The sequence below is a fragment of the Pollicipes pollicipes genome, unplaced genomic scaffold (assembly GCF_011947565.3).
Source record: "Pollicipes pollicipes isolate AB1234 unplaced genomic scaffold, Ppol_2.1 Scaffold_5724;HRSCAF=6776_pilon_pilon_pilon, whole genome shotgun sequence".
Taxonomy (NCBI): Eukaryota; Metazoa; Arthropoda; class Thecostraca; order Pollicipedomorpha; family Pollicipedidae; genus Pollicipes; species Pollicipes pollicipes.
Genome location: NW_023596746.1, coordinates 50780470 through 50802741, shown reverse-complemented (window position 1 = coordinate 50802741; position 22272 = coordinate 50780470). Strand labels below are relative to the sequence as shown.

Below are 22272 nucleotides of genomic sequence, written 5' to 3'. Positions count from 1 at the left end.
CCTGCACGTGCAGTGCCCCTTACACACGGTGCGACGTATTCCAAAATGCAAATCTTCCGAGCAAACGTGGTTTGTTGCCTCGACACTCTGATAGCTTAAACCATACATGAGAGCTTCTTACCCCCTGTTCACCTCTTACCTTAAAACGTAGCTCGATCCTATTAACGATTCACATCTCAGCTAGTAATTCAAATGATAACACCACTGAAAAGGCGCAATCTCCCGTTGGAGTGCCAGTCACGAACCAAAGGATGCAAGCAGGTACCAAAAGCGGGCATGTATTCCGTGAGCTGACCAATGCACCTACCTAACCAACAAATGTAAGCCCAGAGAGGGTCTGGCGACACAGCGGTTGCAGCACACCCTGTATCGACGCGACCCGCCCGAGGTGCACATAGGTGAGCAGGTCTTCGGCAGCGGAGTCACTGCTGACGCCAGACGCACACAAACCAAGCGTGTGGACAAGATTGGAGTGCTCCAAGGACGTGGTGCGCAGAGGTTCACGCCTGGCACGCCACTCGTTCAGCGGCAGTGGGTTACGGGAGCAAAAGCCCCGAAAAAAACGCGTCCCCGGACGTGCCAACGCCTTCCTCACACGGAAAGGGAGGCATCTACATTCACCCGCAGGTTACGCCGTGCCGCACCCGCAGTTCATGAGCTTGGTTGGTCGAAAAAATATGTAATGCAGCGATTATCGGGAACTTTGCGAGATCACAAAGTGCATGGACTTTGTGGTGCTTGAAGATTGGTGACGAGCTATTTGGTGGATATCTATTTTTGATTAACCTAAGCGTCTTTTTAAACAGAATTACTAATACGTTTTATCTGAAATAATAATGAACACTCCAGACAAGACCACGATAATGGACATATGATAGAACTACGAAATTGTACGACACATGTGTCAACAAGATATCTGGCTCTTGTGATGATGCCAATACTTCTATTGACTGTGCAAGATGTTTGTGAGGATGACCAAGATATGTTGATACTATTTGCTGTAAATGTTGAGGTGTAAGTTGATGGTCAGACCAAGGCACTTGGTGGTGTGATTACCAATTTTGGCAGTTGGTTCAAAGTGGGATAAGACTGTACTCTAAGATTATGGTGGCGCCGGATACTTATGCCAGCACCCAAGCCGCGCGCCAGATTCTGTGCCTGTAACTATAGACTTTCCCAACCAGGAGATGCCCCAGCTTAAGCTATACAAGCGCCTGACAGGTATACCAGGTATCGGTGTCCACCGGCACCCACGCGGCACCCCAAAGAATGACGAACCTCGTCGGTGACCGTGCTCACAGCCTTGAAAGGTCCCCGCTCCCGCCTTATGGACCGCAGCCTCAGATGGTGCGCAGACCTCGGGGTGCGGCGCGGGACGCGCACCATGTGGTGCCGATCGTCCCAAGACCGGCACCCCGCACCAGCCGGTGGAGCTTTGGTGAAGACTGGCCCGGCCGGTTTCGCCAACGGCATGTCCGAAAACTTATGCCCACGAACAGGTGGACTTACAAACACTCGAGTATAAATTTTCGCTGTTGAGCGCCGTTTTCAAAATTTGGTGCACCAAATAGCGAGCGAGCAAAGCATACCCTTACCCACTTTGGAACTTGAATTAGAGGCAGACCAAGGCATTTGAGCGTTGTTTTAGGGCACAAATCAGAACCCATGATGGTACGAGGACAGGGAGCAAGAATGGCGTCTAAGCAGTTTGGTAGTCTTTTCGCCAGACATTGTTATATCGAGGTCCCGAAACGCAAGGGTATCAATACATTCATGCTGCAATCATAATGTTGATTGGAGTTTTCATGACTGCGCTATTCATCTGACAGCGAAACGTTTTGAAACATGTCATTCAAAGTTCGCCACCCGTGCCTGTTGTCAACGAGTTTTAACGCAACGATACACAGGCGCAATATGCTCGTGCTGCGCGCATGCATTCGAAACGATAACTGCTGTAGCGCTAATCCGCTGGGATCTCGACTCTTATCACTATATCGTCATAACTATTTTAACCATGATCCGGTAGGTTATCAGCTCTTGTGACTACATTCACTGCGGTGTTCTGCTTGACTGCTATACCTACCATAACCACAACGCCGACAATGGCAACGCTTATCATCGTATCGTCATAGCCACCAAAACCGTAAGCTGATAGGCTAGCGACTCTGGTCTATCCCAGGTAGCTTGCACCCAGCGCGGGTCATCGGAAGTAGAGCAGCACCCAGTGCGGGTCATCGGGAATAGAGCAGTACCCAGTCGGGTCATCGGGAGTAGAGCAGCACCCAGCGCGGGTCATCGGGAGTAGAGCAGTACCCAGCCGGGTCATCGGGAGTAGAGCAGTACCCAGTCGGGTCATCGGGAGTAGAGCAGCACCCAGCTCGGGTCATCTGGAGTAGAGCAGTACCCAGCCGGGTCATCGGGAGTAGAGCAGTACCCAGTCGGGTCATCGGGAGTAGAGCAGCACCCAGCGCGGGTCATCGGGAGTAGAGCAGTACCCAGCCGGGTCATCGGGAGTAGAGCAGTGCCCAGTCGGGTCATCGGGAGTAGAGCAGTGCCCAGCGCGGGTCATCGGGAGTAGAGCAGTACCCAGCGCGGGTCATCGGGAGTAGAGCAGTACCCAGCGCGGGTCATCGGGAGTAGAGCAGTACCCAGCGCGGGTCATCGGGAGTAGAGCAGCACCCAGCGCGGGTCATCGGGAGTAGAGCAGTACCCAGCGCGGGTCATCGGGAGTAGAGCAGTACCCAGCCGGGTCATCGGGAGTAGAGCAGTACCCAGCCGGGTCATCGGGAGTAGAGCAGTACCCACCGCAGGCACCCTCACCGTGAGCTTTCCGATGCCTCAAAAACATGTGCACGCTCACACGGCAGCTGCGAACATCAGAAGGCGCAGCAAATTCTGCAGCTTATTCAGTAATCAACAGAGCCCCAGTCAGTGCGCACATTTGTTATCCACGACAAGGGCTTTACTCCAACAAACCACACATATTTCGCTGCGATCTGTTGATTTTATCATGACAATTTGATATTTACATTTTCTGAGACCTCGTGAACATGCATGAATAGGGAAAATGTCACATCGGCTTGACAGGCCCGCCTATGGCAAAAAGAGGGGTACCCGACATGAGCAGGTGCGCCACGGATCACACAGGGCAGCTGTCAGCATTACGAGGTGCACCAAATTTGGCGTCTCCATCTCATTCTGTCATCAACATCTTTCGTCCATTCCTTGAAAGGTGCGTGTGCTGCTGCCGGAGCTGCTGCTGGCTGTACACAGACCAAATATGGTCATTGCTGGGGTTGACATGCTCTTAGAGCCCAACGAAGGTTTCAGTTCACTGCGTTTCTGACCCAGTCAGCCAACTGCTGAGGAGGCGGGTCTGCCCGCGACCAATCACTGGCCTCAACCCTAACCAGGCTGGGCCACGTCACGCATGTCAATCAGATCCGAAGTAGCCAGTGCGCCACACCCCCTCATATCCTAAGGGACCGGTGTGCACAATCCTATCCTAAGGGACCAGTGTGCCACGCTTCAGATGTGGACCGCCTCCCGCTCAGGGGAAGGATATGTGAGTGCAACTCACTTGCACGTGCGGAGCCAGAGCACTGGCACTTGTCACCGGATAACAGGGGCTGGGATAGGCCGACTTGCCGATAGGCTATACTGTAACATCAGGAGCTCGACCCGTGTAAGCCAAAGTGTAGACTATATTCCACCCATGTAATGGGGCCCCAGCCTAGACTCCTGGTCCTAGCACTAATCCCGACGGGAGTGTCGGGCCCACCTTGCCGCCGGCACCGCTGAAGGATGATGAGCCTGAGCCTCAGCAGTGGCCAAAGTCGCGCAGGCGAAACGGCCCGCGCTCCGTCATATGACCTGCAGCCTCGACAACAAAGCCTCTGCAGACCTGGGGGCGCCGCACGTGACGCGCACCATGTGGTGCCGATCGCGCCGAGACCGGCACCACGCACCAGCCGGTGGAGTTTTGGTGAAGACTGGCCCGGTCGGTTTCGCCGACGGCATGCCCGAAAACTTGTGCCCACAGATAGACGGGCAGCCGGATTTCCACTTTTCCGGGCAATCTCAAGGCGTGAAGCCTATGTTGTCTTCAATGGGCACGGACAGGTCAGTGATGAAACATGGTCTCTCGTCGTGTCTCTTCTGCAGACCGAGCGACTGCACATCAGCACAAGGTGGTCTGCTATTTCGAAAGCTGGGCCTTCAACAGGCACGGCAATGGCAAGTTCGATGTGGAGGACATCGACCCCAGCCTTTGCACCCACTTGATCTACGCCTTCGCCGGCGTCAACGATACCAACCACAACATCATGTCTCTGAATCCAAAGAATGACTTCAGCGACGGTGGCGGAAGAGGTCAGTAAGATAATGCCTGTAAGTTGCTAAGCGCATTTGCGAGGTATTAGGTACTGTCTTATCTATAAGATAATGTCTGTCTCAGTCCCTTGGCTCAATAGCGCCCTGTGTGGTGATGTGCCTGTTCGAAAATGTGCTCATTGCATGCATTTTTTTTGTGAGCGCGATACGATGGTAGCAATTAGCGACGGCACGGCGTGTACTGTCTTCACAGGGGCGTACACCCGTTTTACAAACCTGAAGCAGCTCAATCCGGACCTGAAAACTCTGCTGGCTGTCGGAGGATACCATGAAGGCTCCAAAAAGTTTTCACATGTGAGCGCCCTAAATGTCTGCATTCACAACGCACATCTTATAGTGAAAAAAGAAAGGCATCTGCTGAGCGTTCAACCTTAAATAGGCAGCATAACAGTCCCTTCTATGGTCTATTTTTTGTTCCGATAATCTATTTGTTACGTTTTGCAGTCGCTACCAGAATACAATACAACCAACAGCACTGTTCTGATTTAAGCCGGCTCAACCTTCCCAAAAAATGATGCTCGAGTAAAATGCATACAGCTATACTAAGCTGCCGTCATTAACATGCTATGTTTCTTTTCGCCGTGAGCTTACTTGTATGATGTAATAATTCCGTAAAGTTTTTGCCCCAAAACAAAGCCAACGTGAGGCGGGTACTATTTGGCGGCACGTAAACTACAACGGCATCGTATTCCATATCATAATGTCCTGGGAGCACTGGGGCAAACGTGGCAATTTCCAAGTGTTCTCATTTCGTTGGGGTGAAAAATAACTCCTACTCGTTTTAGTACAAATCTCGATTCCTTTGATGCTCCTCTGATGTCGTTGTCGTTTCAGATGGCATCCAGTGCCGAAAACCGCAAGGCATTTATCGACAGCGTCATGGAGTACATGGACAAGTTCAATTTTGACGGACTTGACATCGACTGGGAATACCCTGGACAAAAGGGAGGCTCCAGCGACGATAAGGTATTAAGTTCAAAAGAGTGTTCCACATTTGTAGGCTTTTTTGACTGAATAAGCCATCTTGAAGATCCTTCGGTGCAGTTCACTGCCCAGCCCTTCTTAGGGCCTAAACCCGTCTAGTTTCTGAGCTATACGCCGGCGACGATGTGCAGACTATTTCGGAAAAAAACTTTTTTATGCCCACCCGGGCATCCATGACGCCATAATAATGTTGCTCAAAATTGACTATACCATTAGCCATGCGGCGATCAAGGCCAATGCAAGCATAATTGTTGAGTCGTTCATAACTGGTGCTTGTGATTACGATTTCCAAATATAACGGCCGTCATTGGGCTCTCAGTCAGTGTTGTGCATGGTGCGATGACGTAATCAAACCATGACGCCTTGAGGAGCATATTTACCACACAGGAAAACTTTGTTGCCTAGAAGAAGTTAGGCGAAACTTTAAATGAACGAATTTTTTATAAGACAGCAGTATTAGTCTTATTCCTCGGAAAAACCAAGAGAATAGAGATAAAGTTAGGTTGATATTTCGGCCACATGCCTTTCTCGAACCAAAAACGAAGTGAATTCACTTCTGCTATTGTCTCGAGAAAGGCATGTTGCCGAAATATCAGCTTGACTATATCTCTGTTCTCCTGGTTTTCCGAGGAATAAGGCCAATACTACTTTCTTATATATGCGAATAATGTTCCTCGCTGATGCACTGAACAATTTACGTAAATTTTTTTGATGTACGCGGCTGCATACATGCTCGATTATGCATCGGGTTTCACATAAAAGCTCCTATGTTCAAAGCTCCCATGAACGTGAGATTTACGACAGGACATCTGCATACAAAGCTGTTCCGCAACATAAGCCCTCGGGGCAGAATTGTCATGGACAAAGCCTTCCCGGGCACTACTTCCACAGAAAAAAATGTCTGTGGCGAAGCGTTCTGCGCGACAAAGCATCTGCAGACAAAGCTGCGTACTGGCACGCAGATACACGCATACACGCATACCGATGTAAAGAAACTATGAACGGACGACTGCCACAGACCAACTGCTTCGCGACCAGACAAAGCTGCGTAATGACACGCAAATATACGCATATCTACATACCGATGTAAAGAAGCTGTGAATGGACGACTGCTACTGACAAACTGCTCCGCGACATTACTCTCGCACATCGAAGCTGCTGTCAGCAAGCCTTGCCGCAACATTTCTCGTACGGGTAAAATTTCCCGGGCAGGAACTTCTACGCAGTAGCATGCACAAAGTACAGAGTTGTAACATGTCACGACTGCTACAGGAAAGCTTACAAGATGTGCGGTAGCTGGCACGAACAAATCCGCCACACGTAACTTCCGCTGACAAAATTTTTACACCACAAAACGTTTACAGTGAGGCTCCTTCATCTCTCGTTACTACTGCCACGAACAAAACTTCCCTCCAGGGCTAGCCCTCCCTCAGTTCACTATAGCTAACGTAGCCTAAACATAATCTAACCCAACAAAATCTTAATTTGCCCAGACAAACTTATGTTTACCTGGACTGACATGACCCGACCCGCCTTGACCTGACCTGACCGGGCCAGATTAGAGTTGGCAGGTGTACCACACTGGATCCGACTGGACCCGATGGGATAGGATAAGATGGGATGGGATGGGAACAAATGACACGAGACGAAACGGAAGAAACGGAAATTGACGTGACGGGTCCCTCGCCCATCTCCCAAGCGTGCAATGAAGGGTATGCTAATGGTAACACCCGGCGAACGCACGGATGCCTTCAACAAAACGTTTGAGGCAAGTGGTTGCGGAGACGACCGTCTTCGCCTCTTCTTCCAGTCATCGGTGTCCGAACTCTGCGCTGTGAAGCCTGTCATGTCGACATTCCACGTCGATGTTTATGGAATGATTTGGGAGAAAGCCGTCTTGTGTGCTGCAGCCACGTGCGTTTTTATCGTAGGCAAATCAACTTGACTGAAAACACCAAATATTACGTGACCATACAGGCCAATTATGGCATGCTGCTGAAAGAACTGCGGGAAGTCTTCGACCCTAAAGGATACCTGCTGACAGCAGCCGTCCCGGCAGGAAAACACAACATAGATACGAGCTACGATATCCCAACGTTACAGAAGTGAGTACAACGCCAGCTATGTACGGCAGGTAGACTACAAGCTCTTTTTGGCGCCTTCTTCGCGTGTTTCACTTGCATGGCAAGTTGGATAACACATAGCATGAGTTTATGCAATGGTTCATCACATCATGATATGCGGTAATGGAGTTATTCGAGAGCATGCAAGATGCTCGACATTACATTGTGCACAAACTGAAAATGAATTTGACTGTCCTCCCACTACCACCCCACCTGTGTGCGTCGCCTTGACTGGCATCCGACAGACCGGAAGGATCTTACACGGGTCGTGCGTGCGTGCCCCAGTTCACGTTACACGGGCCGTGCGTGCGTGCCCCAGTTCATATTAGGGTTGTATCGGTGGCTATCAGTCCATGCTCAGACGACCTCCACGATGCATGCGCGATGCCGATGTAGTCCGCGGCTGGGAATATTGTTCTACGGTGGCGGCCCTGGTTACCACGTCGGTCCGTTGTCAGTCGCGGAGCACGTTCCCGCCAAGGCATCTACTAAAACATTTTAGCGTCCCTAAATACCAGTGAAGTTTCTCGCATGGCAGGTGTACCACATGATAGCAAGTGACACGCTGAGGCAGCGCCGTAACCAGTAACTCCCACGCTGAGGTAACTCCCACGCTGAGGTAGCGCCGGAACATAAACTGTACACATGCATATCCCAGCCCCCATGGGCACATAACTTCATACTTTCCGCCCGCGCTTCTGCTGCTACATTTCCCAGATGGTCCAACGATGCGGGGTCTTAAATATCTGACACCGCGCCGACGACACAGTGTCCCACGGCAGCCTCATGACACCGGGAATGGTGCCCCTGACGCCCAGGAAATCATGACGAGTCCGCGATGTTCAGTGATAAATGTAGCGCGTTCAGCTACCGCATTTACTAAGCTAATTTATGCCTGATGTTCTTCTGCCCGGAGACCGAAATCGTCGAGAGGGTGCACGCGCTGGTAAATGGTTATGTATTGGCGTGACACAGATCTAAAGTAGTCTTCGCGCTTGCCGCGGGTGCACAGTACAGTATTGGTCAGATCGGCCAGGCCAATGGCGGAAATGGACGCCTTACCAGGAGGGGGCAGCCACGATCCCATGAGCAGTGTTGGCTGTGCACCTCCGCTCGTAACCGCTCGGCCAGTTACGCCGCGAATTGAAAATATAATATATGTGTTTATTTGTTTAAATGTGACGTTAGGCTGCAGGCCATCGTCAGAAGCGGGATGGACGCCATGTATTGTTTCCACTGTTTTCCTAACAGAATGCACCATGCACGCCACGAACTTTCCCACCTCGCAACATTCGCAGATATCTGGACCTGATCGATGTCATGGCATACAACTACCACGGCAAATGGCAGCCCTTCACGGGCCACGTGGCGCCAATGTACGCGTCCCACCTGGACATACAGCACGGCAACGGTTATCAGTTCTACAATGTGGTGAGCAGTTGGTGCAACAGGCTCATTAATGAGTGGCGCATGGCACCGTGCCCCACGACGTCAAACACATCAATCAGATTGCAATAGTAGTAGCCGTGGCAGTCTATTGTATTCCTTGCATAGTGCTTGCTTTAGTCTTAGGTGTTGAGGCATTTGTGTTGTGGCAGTCTGCTATTCTCCCGGCAGTGTTTGCTTTAGTCTTGGGCGTCACCATCGACCCATTTATGTTGTGGCAGTCTACTGTCCTCGTGGCATGGTGTTTCCTTTACAGCAAGCAGAAGTGCCCAGGGCTTAGTCTTAGGTATCGATCCGATCCGCTTTAGACAGCAAGGCTGAATCAGCTCCGTATTTATACGATAGCCTTCGCAATGATCTACGTACGACCAGGGTCGTCTACATGCGCCATTTCGATGCATTCCCCCAACATGGTGTCTGACCGTTGCAGAACTACACCATCCACCACTATTTGGAGGGCGGTGCCGACCCCTCCAAGGTTGTCGTGGGCATTCCCTTCCACGGGAACGGCTTCAGTCTGCAGAGCCCTGGTCAGCACGGCCTGTACGCGCCCGTCAGCGGCCCCATGCCTCGCTGTCCGTACACGAGACAGGCCGGGGACTGCGGCTTCAACGAGGTATCCCCGGCCCACGCGCTGTCACCCGACGCCCTCGCAGGAGAAGTGTCTGTTGACCTCTGGCTGGGCGCTGTCCTCAAAGAGGTCACTGAAACATGCACTCAGTGCATGAGATTGCGAAGAAAACCGATGCGTCAGCTGTAGAGCTCAAGGCGTATTTGGCCGGCCTCAGAAAAACAAAAGTACTGATGCATGAATACCTATTGCATTAACCAGACCCGTATTTTTCAGCGGTGTACTTTGAGCACATTCCGTTACCGTAGAACATTTGAATGTTACATCTGTGCTCCATCAGTGCCTGCATATTTGTTGTCCGATATCGTGCTGCATCAGGCTGAGGTTCGAGTTTCATTTAAACTTGGGGCCAACTTAGCACTAAGGCGACTTGTGCGTTTATCTTAGCGCACATATTTTCTTCTCAGAGCCAGTAACCACATCCTTCGGGGATCCACCGTGCACCAAGAGACCTGACAAACACCGGTATCCAATAATTCGGGATGCCTCTAGTTTTCGATCGTGCCGGCTTCTTATTTCAGGCACAGTGCTGTCACGTATCCAAGGCATCGCTTTTTCTGGACATTTTTTGGGAATTACGTCGCTTTTTGATGCAATATATACCATCCCTCCCTGGACAATTTGCGCCGAGCAGTCCCAGCATCGCCAAGCGGGCTTGTAAGTATTCGGCCCTCATGGATTCCGCTTTCGTCGTCAGCTGTGCGAGCTGTACTTCACCAAGCCCGGCTGGACGCACGTACACGATGACGAGCAGAAGACCATCTACAGCTACACAGACGAGGTCTGGATCGGCTACGATAACCTCGAAACCATCAGGCTGAAGGTCAGTCGGTCGGGCAGGACGTGGTGATCATGTCCGCCATCCCGAGTCGGCCCACGCTCGGCTGCATCGCGATGCATCACTAGTCGGCATATATCGCTTCGCTCGGCGTGCATCAGGTGTGCCGAGGCTAGCGCTACAAACTCGCTGCTGGGCCGGATGCGTCGCCATGGACCTCGTGATTCCGCCGTGACCATGTCATCACCGACTATGATAACAGCCCGACCGATGTTGTTCATGGCGACTGGATACTGGCCTTTCCCGCTAGGTTTGACTCAAATAGAGAATGCCCCACATTAAAAACTGAAAATCACACAAAAAACTGCATTTTCGAATTGTTTGTGGCTTGTTTATAGCTGGTAGGAGCACTTAAGACATGAAAAACGATTTCTAAACCTTTGCTTGCTGAGACCAAAACTTCTGGGCCCGCCCCTTCTCTCTCCCTAAGGAGCGCTTCTTACCACCGTCATGCAATCTTGCCTGGCAGCGTGGCGTTACGTTGCGCGACGTAGCATGCTTGGTGCCGCACTACTTGACGCGGTCTTGCCGTCCCTGAAAAGAAACTGATAACGACAATCTCGGTGTATCAGGCATGCCTATCATCTATGCCACGATGCATCAGCCGGGCCAATAAAGCGGTGCACGCGAGGCATGCCATAAAAATGGCATTCCTGAGCTCCGGTACGGAAAGGCATTGCTGGCAGTGGGTAGCTGATAACGCACCTCATCAAACACGCCTTGAAGATTCTTCAGAAAGCGTTATGGCCTAGATCAGACGGCAATCAATTTCGGCTCGCGTAGAAGGTGCCTGACTCCATCTTACCCAACTGCCCTGCTCCTGGTCGGCTTGCCTGCGAACCTGGGCGCAGTCTCCCATCCAGTACGTGACTGGATGGGATATATAATATGTGACTGGATGGGATACGTGATGGATGGATACGAGACTGACTGGCCGGTGGGGTGATGTGGGCTGGCGCCAGCCTGCCGGCGAGTGACCGGGCGTGGGTGGTCTGCTGTCGTCAGTCGGAGTTTATCCGGCGCACCGGCCTGGCCGGCGCCATGGTGTGGGCGATAGACCTGGACGACTCGCGTGGCGTCTGCAACCTCGGCTCCAAGTTCGCCCTGCTGACGGAGCTGTGGCACCAGATGAACGGCGAGCTGCCCTCCACCACCCCTGGCCCGACCGTGAGTAGTCACACAGACGCCCAGACGTCCGCCATCGGTAGATCATCAGTCATCCAGGCGGCGGCGGACCCGCAGTCCGCCGATGGGAGCGGGGCAGCCCCAGAGATGGCTGACGGGTCTTTAAGCTTAGCCTCTCACACGCACAGCCGGCGCAATCAGAAGCTTTCTGTTGTGCCACAAGAAGGCGACAGGTTTGAGCCATGAGTGGTCATGCGAGCAACTGACGGGAGAGTGAGGTCCAAGCAGCGCTACAAACAGCTGTGTGGTGAACTTTGGGCACCCGTTAAATTACTGGTGCCGATGGCACCGTGAGTGGTCTCATATATATATATATATATGTATATATATATATATATATATATATATATATATATATATATATATATATGCATATATATGCACATTTATACATATTTACAAGCATGCATATACATACAAGCACACACATATATAATATATATACACAAGCACTACCGAGCAGACCGTCAGTGGCATCAGTATATTAAGCCAAGTGATCTCGTAGACAGCTAACTAAGCAGGCTGTTTTTTCCAACAGGAGATAGCCAATCGGAGCCGAAGCAGTCCCGAAAACCACCGAGTAAACCGGGACCAGCGCAGCGACTGTATCTCTGTCACTCTGAACACCCTGCCGAGGCTGTTGAGCAGTCCACTGCATGGTGTGCTGTTCGAAAGACAATTGTAAATATCCACGCAATCCACTTAGCGGCGGATGTCGACGCTAAGCGTTTTGACGGCCTCCCCAGACGGTGTCAGCTCCCGCGGACCAGGAGCGTGAACACCATGGCCCGAACTCCGAGCCGGACGAGCTGTGGTAGCCGAAATGCTACACACATGGGAAGGCAATCAGGTGTGTTCCCTTCGCCAGATGTGAAGGAGAATCCCGTCATGTCTCCATTATCGACGGGCATGCGGTTTACCGCCGAAAAACACCAACGCTCATTAGTCTGACTTGCTCACGGGTTAATACCGATCTCGTACTCCATGGAGAAGCTACAGGGAATAGATTAATCGGACATCTAAGTGTTAGAACACTATGGCGCTTCCTAAACATTTCACTCGTTTCAGTTTACTTTGTGGAGATGGGGCCATCTTTATCGGATCAAGCTCGTCTGCACTTAGCCAGGAGGCCGAAAGGAGTAAAGAAATAAAAAAGGAACGCTGCAGCGCCACCTGCTGCCCGGCGAGCACAGCGACATCTGCCAACCTCCAAGCCTTTTGGAGCCCCGAGCAGGGTCCTCCCGAACCATTCGCCAGCGAACTCTTCATGGGTGCGTCGCGCCGCCGCCACCCCCCTCCCATCTGGCTGCAGTTGACAGATCCTGGGAAGATCGAGCGTCTCCATTTAGTACTATTGCAGTCTCCCGACGCAATGTGACACTCCTGGGAAGACGAAAGCGTTTCAATAGTAAAATTGATCTGGGCAATACATAATCAGATTTCAACATTAACATGCTTGGATACAGGCCGCGCATCGGACTAAGAGTTTGCAGTTCAGTCACGCTGGATCCTCACCCCAAAGCAAACAACACGTGCGCAAACATGTTTATTTCTCGACAAGCTCAGGTCCACGCGTGATTGTCACAGGTCAAATATGTTATAAAAACTCTCCTAGCATTACGTAACGGACAGTTGAGCTGTTATCCGTCGGGTCCGAGGAACTGTGGACGAAGTCACGCTCGAAGAGAAAATAACGGTGGCTCGCAGTTGAAAATGCCCCAGTCGAATCGAACAAGAGCTGGCCGATACGGCGCACGAAGTGATTTCCACTGATTCCGAGGGGTGAGGAGTGCCAGGGAGGGTTGACTAGATGTTAACCGGGACGCAACATAAGTGGCTTGGTTCAAGGCCGCAATATCGATTCCGGCAATCCGCATCAAGAGGGCAGAACACATCGGCTCGCTCGCCCGCGGGTGCCTCGCACGATGACCTCACATTCGACCGCCACGGCAATCTCAGCACCTGCTGCTTCCACGTTTCAACGTTCTTCACATCATGCAAATTCCCCGAGCCATACCCGGACGTTACAAACCAGCGCCGCAGACGGCCGGCCGGCCCTTCGGCTCGTGTCAGCGCCCGGGCCCTGTGCGCGTCACCAGACGAGGGGCGCCGCCGGCAGGTCAGCGCGAGCGGCCGGCTGGCGGCCCGGCGGCAGGTCGGCGACCAGGTCACTGCGCCTTCTTGGAGCCGCGCGCCTTCCAGGCGGTCAGCAGGCGGCTGCTGAAGTACAGCGCGAAGCTGTGCACTTGCAGCGTCGGTACCAAGAAGGCGAGGTTCATCATGCAGTACGGCTGGCCCTGGCCGACAGAGCGCACTGGTCGATCGGCAGCACACAGCGGACCCCCGAGGCTGCTCGTCCCACCGCCCCGCAAGAGGGACAGCAGCTGTGACCATACGTGACACGGCACGAACGACATCACTCGATAGCTTTCTTTACAATCAGCGCGGAATCTGGTGAGAAAGAGCCGAGTCAAGCTCCACCACATTATACACCGAATCCATCCACCCAGATCCACACAGTTGGAATAACAAGGCAATGCAAAAACGACACAGGGCGTCTAGCGGCCTGAGCTCGCGTCAAAGCCTATTTCCACACAGTCGTCCGTATGCAACGCAGCTTCAGCGGGCCGAAATGAGGATCGGCGACCGGCCAGCCCGCTGCGGTGACACAGCTCGGTGCACCGTGAGGTTGATCATGCCGCCCGGCGTGTGCCCACCTGCCACAGAAACACGTTCTCTTTGGAGCCGGTAGAGACGAAGCTGTACGCGTCCGGCAGGTAATAGACGAAGGCGAACAAGGCGGGCGCCAGGCCGAGCGTAGCGATGCCACCTGGCGGGCGAGGGCCGAACTGTCAGTACGCCAGTGCAGATCCCACTGTCCTGCCACCGGTGACCCTCACACACCGATAAAGAAGGCGTTGCCGTTGCATCTTGTCAAGCTGTCGCGCGCTGAACAACGCAGCAACCGCTATACTCGCTGAGACCGGTCATGTAGAAATATAAAATATCTGGGGAGAACGGTATATACAGTAAGATATCCATTTCAAATCGGTAGCCTAAGGCCAAGGTATTTAATGACACGACTGAGCTTGCTGTGTGGTTAGAAGCGTAAAAATTGGGACTTTTGGCATCAAGGCTCCCTGGTTTTCTCCAATCAGTACAAGAAGGAAGCAACTTATTCTCAGTTCACGCAAGTTTGAGTGGCCTAAAAACACATTTAATCCAGCGCCCAGGAGCTCTGAAACCTGCTTAGTCCCATCTCATCGCTCTCACACATCACTGAAGTTCACTGAGATATGACAAAGCGTCAATCGACATGAAAATCAAAAGCTTGGGTGACCTAAATAACCTCACTTAATTCAGCGACCAGGAGTTCTTAAGGCTCTGAAGCTTGCTAAGTCCCGCCTTATCGCGCTCACACACGAATCACCGAGATGCACTGATCTGTGACAAAGCATCGTAGAAAACGTAACACAATCGTGGAAACCGTCATGAAGCCGAATGAATCCGAAGTAGTCTCTGCGCAGTCTGAAGCGGAGCCAAGACTCGGCCACCTTCAGCGCCAGATTTCTAACCATGTTGACACAGGGAGACTCCTTCCTCCCACAAATGCGCCGATGCACGACAAACTTGACGATGTTTCCGTCTGCGTGTTGTCTGTCTCGTCCCGTCTGCCTCCTGTGCTGCGGAGAAGGCAGTCAGCGTGCCTGCTGGGGTGCGTCTTCCGAAACACGGCAAATGTTCTGGACCAGAGCAATGCTTGCCCGTAACTGCGTTCCTTTCCGGAGCCGTTGGCCTTTCTTGTTGAAAAGACCCCAGAGAAATTCCAGAATATCAAACCTTGCCGAGGTCCTTCCGGAGCTGTTGGCCTTCCTTGTTGAAAGGCCCCAGAGCAATTCCAAAATATGAGGTCTTACTGGGGTCTGGCAGGGCACGGGCAGGTCCTTTAGGTTCGGGAATTCCAACAGCAGCTTCATGGTCAGGTATGTCTTCACGTCGCGTCATGTATACAGCAAACCTTATCATTAACCCGGCAGTTAATATGCCAGCGATTGGCCTTAGAGGCCGCTATTGATGTTCATTTGAGGAGCTTCGCGTCTCCATAAGTAATGATCCCCGAAGTCCCTGTGGTGTTGACCTGCGGAATGCAAATGTCGCGCATGTTGTAGGCGTAAAGGGACTTGTGGTGCTCACGCGGAAGGTGCTGGATTTCACTCTCTTGAAGGGAGAACACCACCGGACCATGCGTCCATCACATGCAGGGCGGGCCGCAGCTGCTCAAACTCCTGCTGGTCAGCAATATCGCGGTACAGCTAGTGTCGTATGCGAAAAGTTGGGCCACCCGTAACGCTCTCCCGCAATTTTTTCGCGACGAGTACTGACTGACCCGGCTCGGCACCAATCCCTGAGGATAGCAGCGACCACAGTGGCGACACTGATGACCACTCTTTTTCGGACAACTAAAGCGTTATTCATTGAGGGACTTGGCCTTGAACGCTTACGGCGTGCAATTTCCAAAGAAGAAACTGGCGTTTAACGGAGCACAGGGCTTCCTTGAGTTTTTTTTTGCGTTTCGTAAACCAAACGCGGTGGACGAGATCACGCACCCTTCCATGGATCGCCAGCGACCGCAGTGGCCAAACGAGCGCCCACGGGACATGCTGTAACCGGGATCGAACCCGCCCCCACGTGGGGAAGAGAAGGGGAGCACAGGTGCTGACCCTCTGAGAGGCTGTGCGCAACAATGCTGGAGTTTTGCTTCTCTTTGTTAGAAGTCATCCAAATCCCTGCAAGCTATGCAGGTCCCAGGTGGTCTTTAGACTGTTCAGGAATTATGTCCAAGTTGTAGTTAATAGAGTTGATCAACTCAACAAAATGTTCTATTGCTTTGTCAGCCCATGATATGCCATGATGCTCTTGCTGTCAGGTGTTGTGGATGAGAGCCTTACTTTTCTCCTGAACTACCTGGCCAGAGAGCTACAAAAAGCACATGGCCATACTCAGGCCCAGCTCAGTGGGAGACCTAGTTCAGAAGCACATCAGCATCAGCATGTTGTGCACCTTGTGCCCAGAAGAGTGTGCTTTTACCTCTGTTGGAGTCCTGAACCTGAGGACTTTTAACCCTTCATTATTAGCTCTATTCCACTGTTTCTGCTACTTCTGTGGATATTCAAGTATTGGCAACACTCGCCTTGCATCCCTCCCACTGGGAAGATGAGGCACCTTGTGCACTGTGACACCCAAGCAACAAATGCTGACCTTGTGTGGATAATCTACTATATTGCCATCAATGTGATTGCCATACAAATGATCCCAACATGTTTCCCTTGATGGAACAACTCAGTTAAATCATAGATCATCACAATATTGCACAAAACTATCTTCACACTGTGAAATAAAACAATAGCAAGTCTATCAACAAGGTAAACATCACAGCCTTGTTGAGACATATTATCACAATCCAAAATTTCCTCATCCATTTGTCTACAGACATTGACTGACCACTCACACAAAACAGCTGCACATGAAAATACTGGCACAACTTACCTATGTATACCTGCAAGTAGAAAATGCTATTTTTCTTGCATGCAGAAAGAGCACAGAATGAATAAAGGATGCTGAAGGCCCAAAGATACTCCCACTTCACTGGCTGTAAATGAGGAGCAGCATATTAAACATAAGTATAGATATACAGAAACCTGCAACAACCAGAAAACACAAGTCAATTCAAGTAATTGCCAAAGAACTGCTCTCATCATGCCAACAAAAGCTACTAAAATGTTCAAATTTTAAAGAACATTAAAATCCTGACATATCCTATACCTGACACTATCAAGGCACACAATGTTGTGCAACTGCCTTCAAATCATTTGCAAATGTGGCTGCATGCAATGATTCATTGCATTGGATCAGAACATACAAACAAATCACACATATTTTGCCTCCATGCAGTGATCTAAAGACCTGCAAGATGTACCATCCCATAATATATACTACCAAGATACAACTTAATCTGCAAGATGACCAGCTGTAATGTCATCAAATTTTACATACCTGTGGTATTTCTAATTCTTCTATTTCTAGAACAAATATGTCCAGCCTGTCTAAGACGTCTGCTGACAACTTCGCTGCCATCAAGATGAACAGCAAAAGGTGCATCACTACACAAAACTTGAGCCGCCATTTCATCTGAGCACTGAAAGGTAAAGATACAATCACCATGTAACACAAAATGGTCACTGCTTACAGAGTGATGTGAATGTCCACACAACAAATGGTTTACTGACAAACAAAACACTACAATTTATCCAGTCAGGTGTACACAAATCTAGGGAAACCTATCTTTTTTGGAAAAATGTAAATGCTGGTTGACTGGTGGTCAGACTGTTACATCAAAAGCAAAGGAGGTGTAGAAGGCACATGATCAAGCTCTGTATATGAAGATTGTAAGCAATGTTTTTGCTCCTGAGGTGCCAGCAAGCCACCCCCCGAGACATTCAACCACGTTGCTTGAAAGATGTGTTGTGCACTTAGAGATTCCATGAATTGATAGCCATAGCCATTAACCATAGCTTTGGAAGAATTGTACAGTCTGGGATAACAGCCAGCATGAGTGCAACAAAGGTATGGACAATTGCTACTGAAAGTGAAAGATGGAGTCACTCACAGATGGTTTCCTGTCCAGACAGGTGGCTTCAGTTTTTTCCCACCTTCCCGAACATGGGCTCCGGGCTCCCGGCTCCAGCACCCGCCCCCACCCCCTAGCTTTGGGCAAAAAGTGAACACGGGCTTCAGCCCACACCCCCACCACACACTCCGGAACTTTGGGTAAAAAGTAAGCCAAATTCAGGGAAACATCCTATTATTGACATATTTCACGGACAGGCTGGATCATTTTTGACTGTTCAGTCCCCTTGCGCACTTGGCGGAACTACGCCCGAAGAATCACTTACCTCAGTTGGTACTGGGAGGCCACTCTCTGTCGGTGTAGGAAGTCGCGACCATCCGTTCCCATAGCTGTTGGGCCATTCATTGAAGCCATCTTGGTGCTATTATTTGCGACTAACTAAAAAACGCCAGCCGGTATAGGCTAGTGAAAGGGTACCATCAGTTTTCCATAATTGCACGGCTCACACGGTAGCAGCCTCCACACGCCACACAACTCCAATCACGAAGACACACGAAGCACACGCGGATTTCGGACAAAATCGTACCAAGGTTAAGACACCTGTTCACATCTGTCCATTACACAAGTTTATTGCTGATGACGTCAGAAAAAGTCTTGCTAAAAAACTACGTTTTTTGGCTTTTGGTTGCTGTTGCGTAAGTGATGAAGCACTGCTTACACATGATGCTGCTATTTTTTGCAAGACCTTTCTCTCCTATCAGTTAATTTGTCTCCCTGCCGGTTTTTCTGTGGTGTTTGGCTAGTGACATAATTATCAGCTGGCATCTGCAGGTACGGTACAAAACTGTAGAACTTGGGAGCAACCACGCCACATTCGTGGACAGTTTACACCCAGCGTTGTCTGCGCGGTTGTACGCTTGATGTGCGTTTACACGCTAGAGCACGCCAGAGCCAAAGCAGTATATACCGCTAGAGCTGCGCACTAGGGTCGCTTTGTTCTGCGAAGGGCCTAGTACGCTCGCTGGTACTGCTGGGTCTACTGAGCCCTTCAAAGCACGGTGTACTGGCGTGTCAGCCTCTGGGAAGGTGCGTTTGAAGGTTATCAATTTATTTAGTCACTTCAGCGGTGATAGTGTACGCACGGGTTTTCTCAGGGGTCTTAATCGCTATGGCTGTAGTCGCTGTGGCTTTTGATCTAATAAAATCTATGCAAGAACCTCATTAATTCAATTTCTATAGCTATTTTTACAACAACTCCAGGTTTGTGCCACCTCTGGTGCAATCAGTTAAATTTCTGGTCAAAATTAATTAAATGCCATTGTATGGTTATCTAGTTTTGACTTGTGTGAAAGGATAATCAAGGTTGTGCTGGTAGCATATTGGTTAATGCATCTGCATTAACCACTATGTCATGCATGTGTGCCATTCCTGCCTGGGTGAGGGGCAGGCAACATAATTTAGCTGCAGGAGCTGAGTGTGTTGCTAATCTCCAGTGACACAGAAATGTAATTAACCTGTCTGAGACTGTATGCCAGGGTTGTGCCATATCTGTATCACCCATATTGTACATAGGTATACATTTTGTAAACAAGACCATTCAGATATTCTGCTCATATTTAAAGAAGACATGTTATGAATTAAACATTTTTTAACCATGCAAGGAGATGAGTGAAATTTGAGGGATAGCTGTATCCCTGTTTGATTGGATCATCAGTGTTAAATTATGCTTTTAACCTTCACCAGTGAGGGGATTTATGTTAAAACACATGGTGAGAGGTAGGAGATAGACACATACATTTTTGCTCAAAATTGACAGCCAGGAACACAACAAATTGTATAAGTTGCCATCTGAGAGATCTGGTGATGTTTGATTTAACCCTCTCAGTCCAGTCAGTGAGCTGCCAGTTCAGGGATGAAATGCAGGAAAGTAAAATCAAAAGGGCTGGAGAATGAAGGGTGTGGATCAAAACATGTATGCAATTTGTCATAACTCAAATTCTGTATCAAGGGGTAATCTAGGATTGATATTGTCCCAAATAATTGGCATGCCACCACTGGTTGTTTACCTCATTTGACCTTGGAAGAATCATATATCCATCCAAAATATCTGTTGATGGGAGACTTATGTGTTATGCTGACATAATGTCCAACTTTACCACTGTCTGGTGCTGAGCAGTGAAAACATGATGTGTGGTAAAAGATACTCTGTGCAAGTTCAGTGGCCTGGTGTGGTTGTCATCAGGTTTCTTTCTGGCCAAAAATGCATAGTGAATGCAATATCAGCTCTGCAGATTTTTGGGGGCATTTATTGTTTGTGATCCCAGGAAGGCTGCATGGTGGGGGTGCAACCTGTGTGCATCAATGGTTAGGACAATGTTATATACCAGAATCCACACAAATCAATATGTGTTGTGGGGTTTAGGACCTATGGCAGGGAAATGGTTGTAACTTCAGACAGGGTGTATGGTTGTCCAGTTCGCAGTAAGCTGTGCTGCTGGTAAAAAGCAGACAGTGTAATATCATGTCCTCAGCCACCCCATGTTCACATCAAACATGACATTGGTCATGCTTGTGTGATATTCCTAACTGATGTGATTTAACTTTTTTGTTGTCATCATCCACCACTGATAATTGAAATCTGTTTGCAGTGTGGAATAATGGAGGACAGCTATGAAGAACCAGACAGAAGAGTAAGTGAAAATGAAGATCTGGATGAGAGAACACAGATTCGCAAAGAGCTAGCAGACATGTCTTTTGAGGACATTCAAAAGCTGAAAGATGACCTTGGTGCAAAGGTTTTCAATGAGGCCTATCATGGGAAGCCTCTTCGAAAGCACCCTCAAAGTAGGGTTCATTTCAGTGTGAAAAGCAGGCGAAGTCAAGCCTATTCCAAGCAGAGCAAGCATGCACCCCGGGAAGAGTCCTCAAAAATGCGCGTGCCCTCCGTTCGGGATGTGGTGCCGGTCCCAAAGGTGATCAGAAGGGATCCCAGGTTTGATGGCGTATCAGGAAGCTTCGATGAAAAAGCGTGGCAAAAAAACTATAAGTTTGTTGATGAGCTGAAGTCATCAGAAAAAGACCGTCTAAAAGAACAATATCATCAGGAATCTGATCCTTCTGAGAAGAAGAAGCTTAAGCTGCTGCTGCAGCGGATTCAGAACAAAGAAAAAGCGCGAAAGGTGAAAGAAGAGAAAGAAGCTCAAGAGCACGCTGAGCGAGAAGAAAATATTTCCAGACTGAAAGCAGGTAAAAAGCCGGTGTACAAGAGCAAAGGCTTCAAAAAGAAGGAAGCTCTGGCTGAGAAATTCCTTGCATTAAAGGAAAGTGGTAGACTGGACAAATACATGCAGAAGAAGCGAAAGAAGGATGCGGGGAAATCCAAGAAACAGCTTTTAACGTAAACAGTGCAATGGAATGTTCATATTTACGTAAGAACTTGTGACATTGTCGGTGCCTATCGTTATTTTGGTGAAACTCGCTCTAGGGCCTGGTTCATAAAGCCTGTGAGGTGACAAATGCGTGCTGATAATACAGGTATTAGTCGTCGATTTAGGTGTTGACCTCAAAATGATCATTCAAATGACGGCGTATTTGCCGCAATACGCTGCCGACCAGCATCAGCAGAGTACGTCAAAAAGAGTGCGACGGGGCAATCCTGCAGGGGGGGGGGGGGGGGGGGCGTAGGAGGAGGAAATACCCGTAGTACAGCAGACGTAGTACAGAGTACAATATACATCACTATGCCGTCCCCACAGTGGCCGAGCGTCCGGTGCGGGGAATGACCCCCGCTGTAAGCTATGTTTTCGCACGCACAACGGGGTGCGTACGTGTTGGCCGTTCGTGTGATGCAACGCGGTCCTGATCAAGCACGGCCCATGCGAGTTACATCCTTCACTTCGTCGATCACTTCACTTCATCTGAGTCGATCACTTCATCTGAGAGCGTTCGACGGTTGCGTTTCTGTTATCAATGTGGGACGCTCATGCTGGAACGTTGTTTGGCGCCTAAAGCTTTTCTTGTAGCGATATATGTTTTGTTTCGAACA

The 22272-nt window shown here is 50.0% G+C and overlaps 3 protein-coding genes across 4 annotated transcripts; 2 read left to right on the top strand and 1 right to left on the bottom strand.

Annotated features, from left to right (window-relative positions):
- The first annotated feature begins 7463 nt into the window (after nucleotides 1–7463).
- LOC119103701 (acidic mammalian chitinase) lies at nucleotides 7464–12995 on the top strand. Its single transcript, XM_037227327.1, has 7 exons — nucleotides 7464–7481; nucleotides 8798–8930; nucleotides 9376–9561; nucleotides 10274–10399; nucleotides 11420–11581; nucleotides 12346–12449; nucleotides 12668–12995. The coding sequence occupies exons 2-6, from the start codon at nucleotides 8820–8822 to the stop codon at nucleotides 12415–12417; spliced, it is 657 nt and encodes a 218-aa protein (XP_037083222.1). The 5' UTR covers nucleotides 7464–7481; nucleotides 8798–8819; the 3' UTR covers nucleotides 12418–12449; nucleotides 12668–12995.
- A 143-nt stretch (nucleotides 12996–13138) lies between these two features.
- LOC119103917 (protein jagunal-like) lies at nucleotides 13139–18762 on the bottom strand. The gene is made up of 5 exons (XM_037227615.1): nucleotides 18553–18762; nucleotides 17654–17795; nucleotides 17147–17249; nucleotides 14317–14429; nucleotides 13139–13896 (listed from the first exon to the last, which is right to left on the bottom strand). Exons 1-5 carry the CDS (start codon nucleotides 18639–18641, stop codon nucleotides 13768–13770), a joined length of 576 nt encoding a protein of 191 aa, XP_037083510.1. The 5' UTR covers nucleotides 18642–18762; the 3' UTR covers nucleotides 13139–13767.
- Nucleotides 18763–19116: 354 nt separating this feature from the next.
- LOC119103428 (ribosomal RNA processing protein 36 homolog) lies at nucleotides 19117–21775 on the top strand. Of its 2 annotated transcripts, none has more exons than XM_037226959.1 (2): nucleotides 19117–19149; nucleotides 20876–21775. In XM_037226959.1, exon 2 carries the CDS (start codon nucleotides 20885–20887, stop codon nucleotides 21626–21628), a length of 744 nt encoding a protein of 247 aa, XP_037082854.1. In that variant the 5' UTR covers nucleotides 19117–19149; nucleotides 20876–20884; the 3' UTR covers nucleotides 21629–21775. The 2 variants fall into 2 exon arrangements, with proteins under 2 accessions (XP_037082854.1, XP_037082853.1); XM_037226958.1 differs by lacking the exon at nucleotides 19117–19149 and adding an exon at nucleotides 19158–19313.
- The last annotated feature ends 497 nt before the right edge of the window (nucleotides 21776–22272 follow it).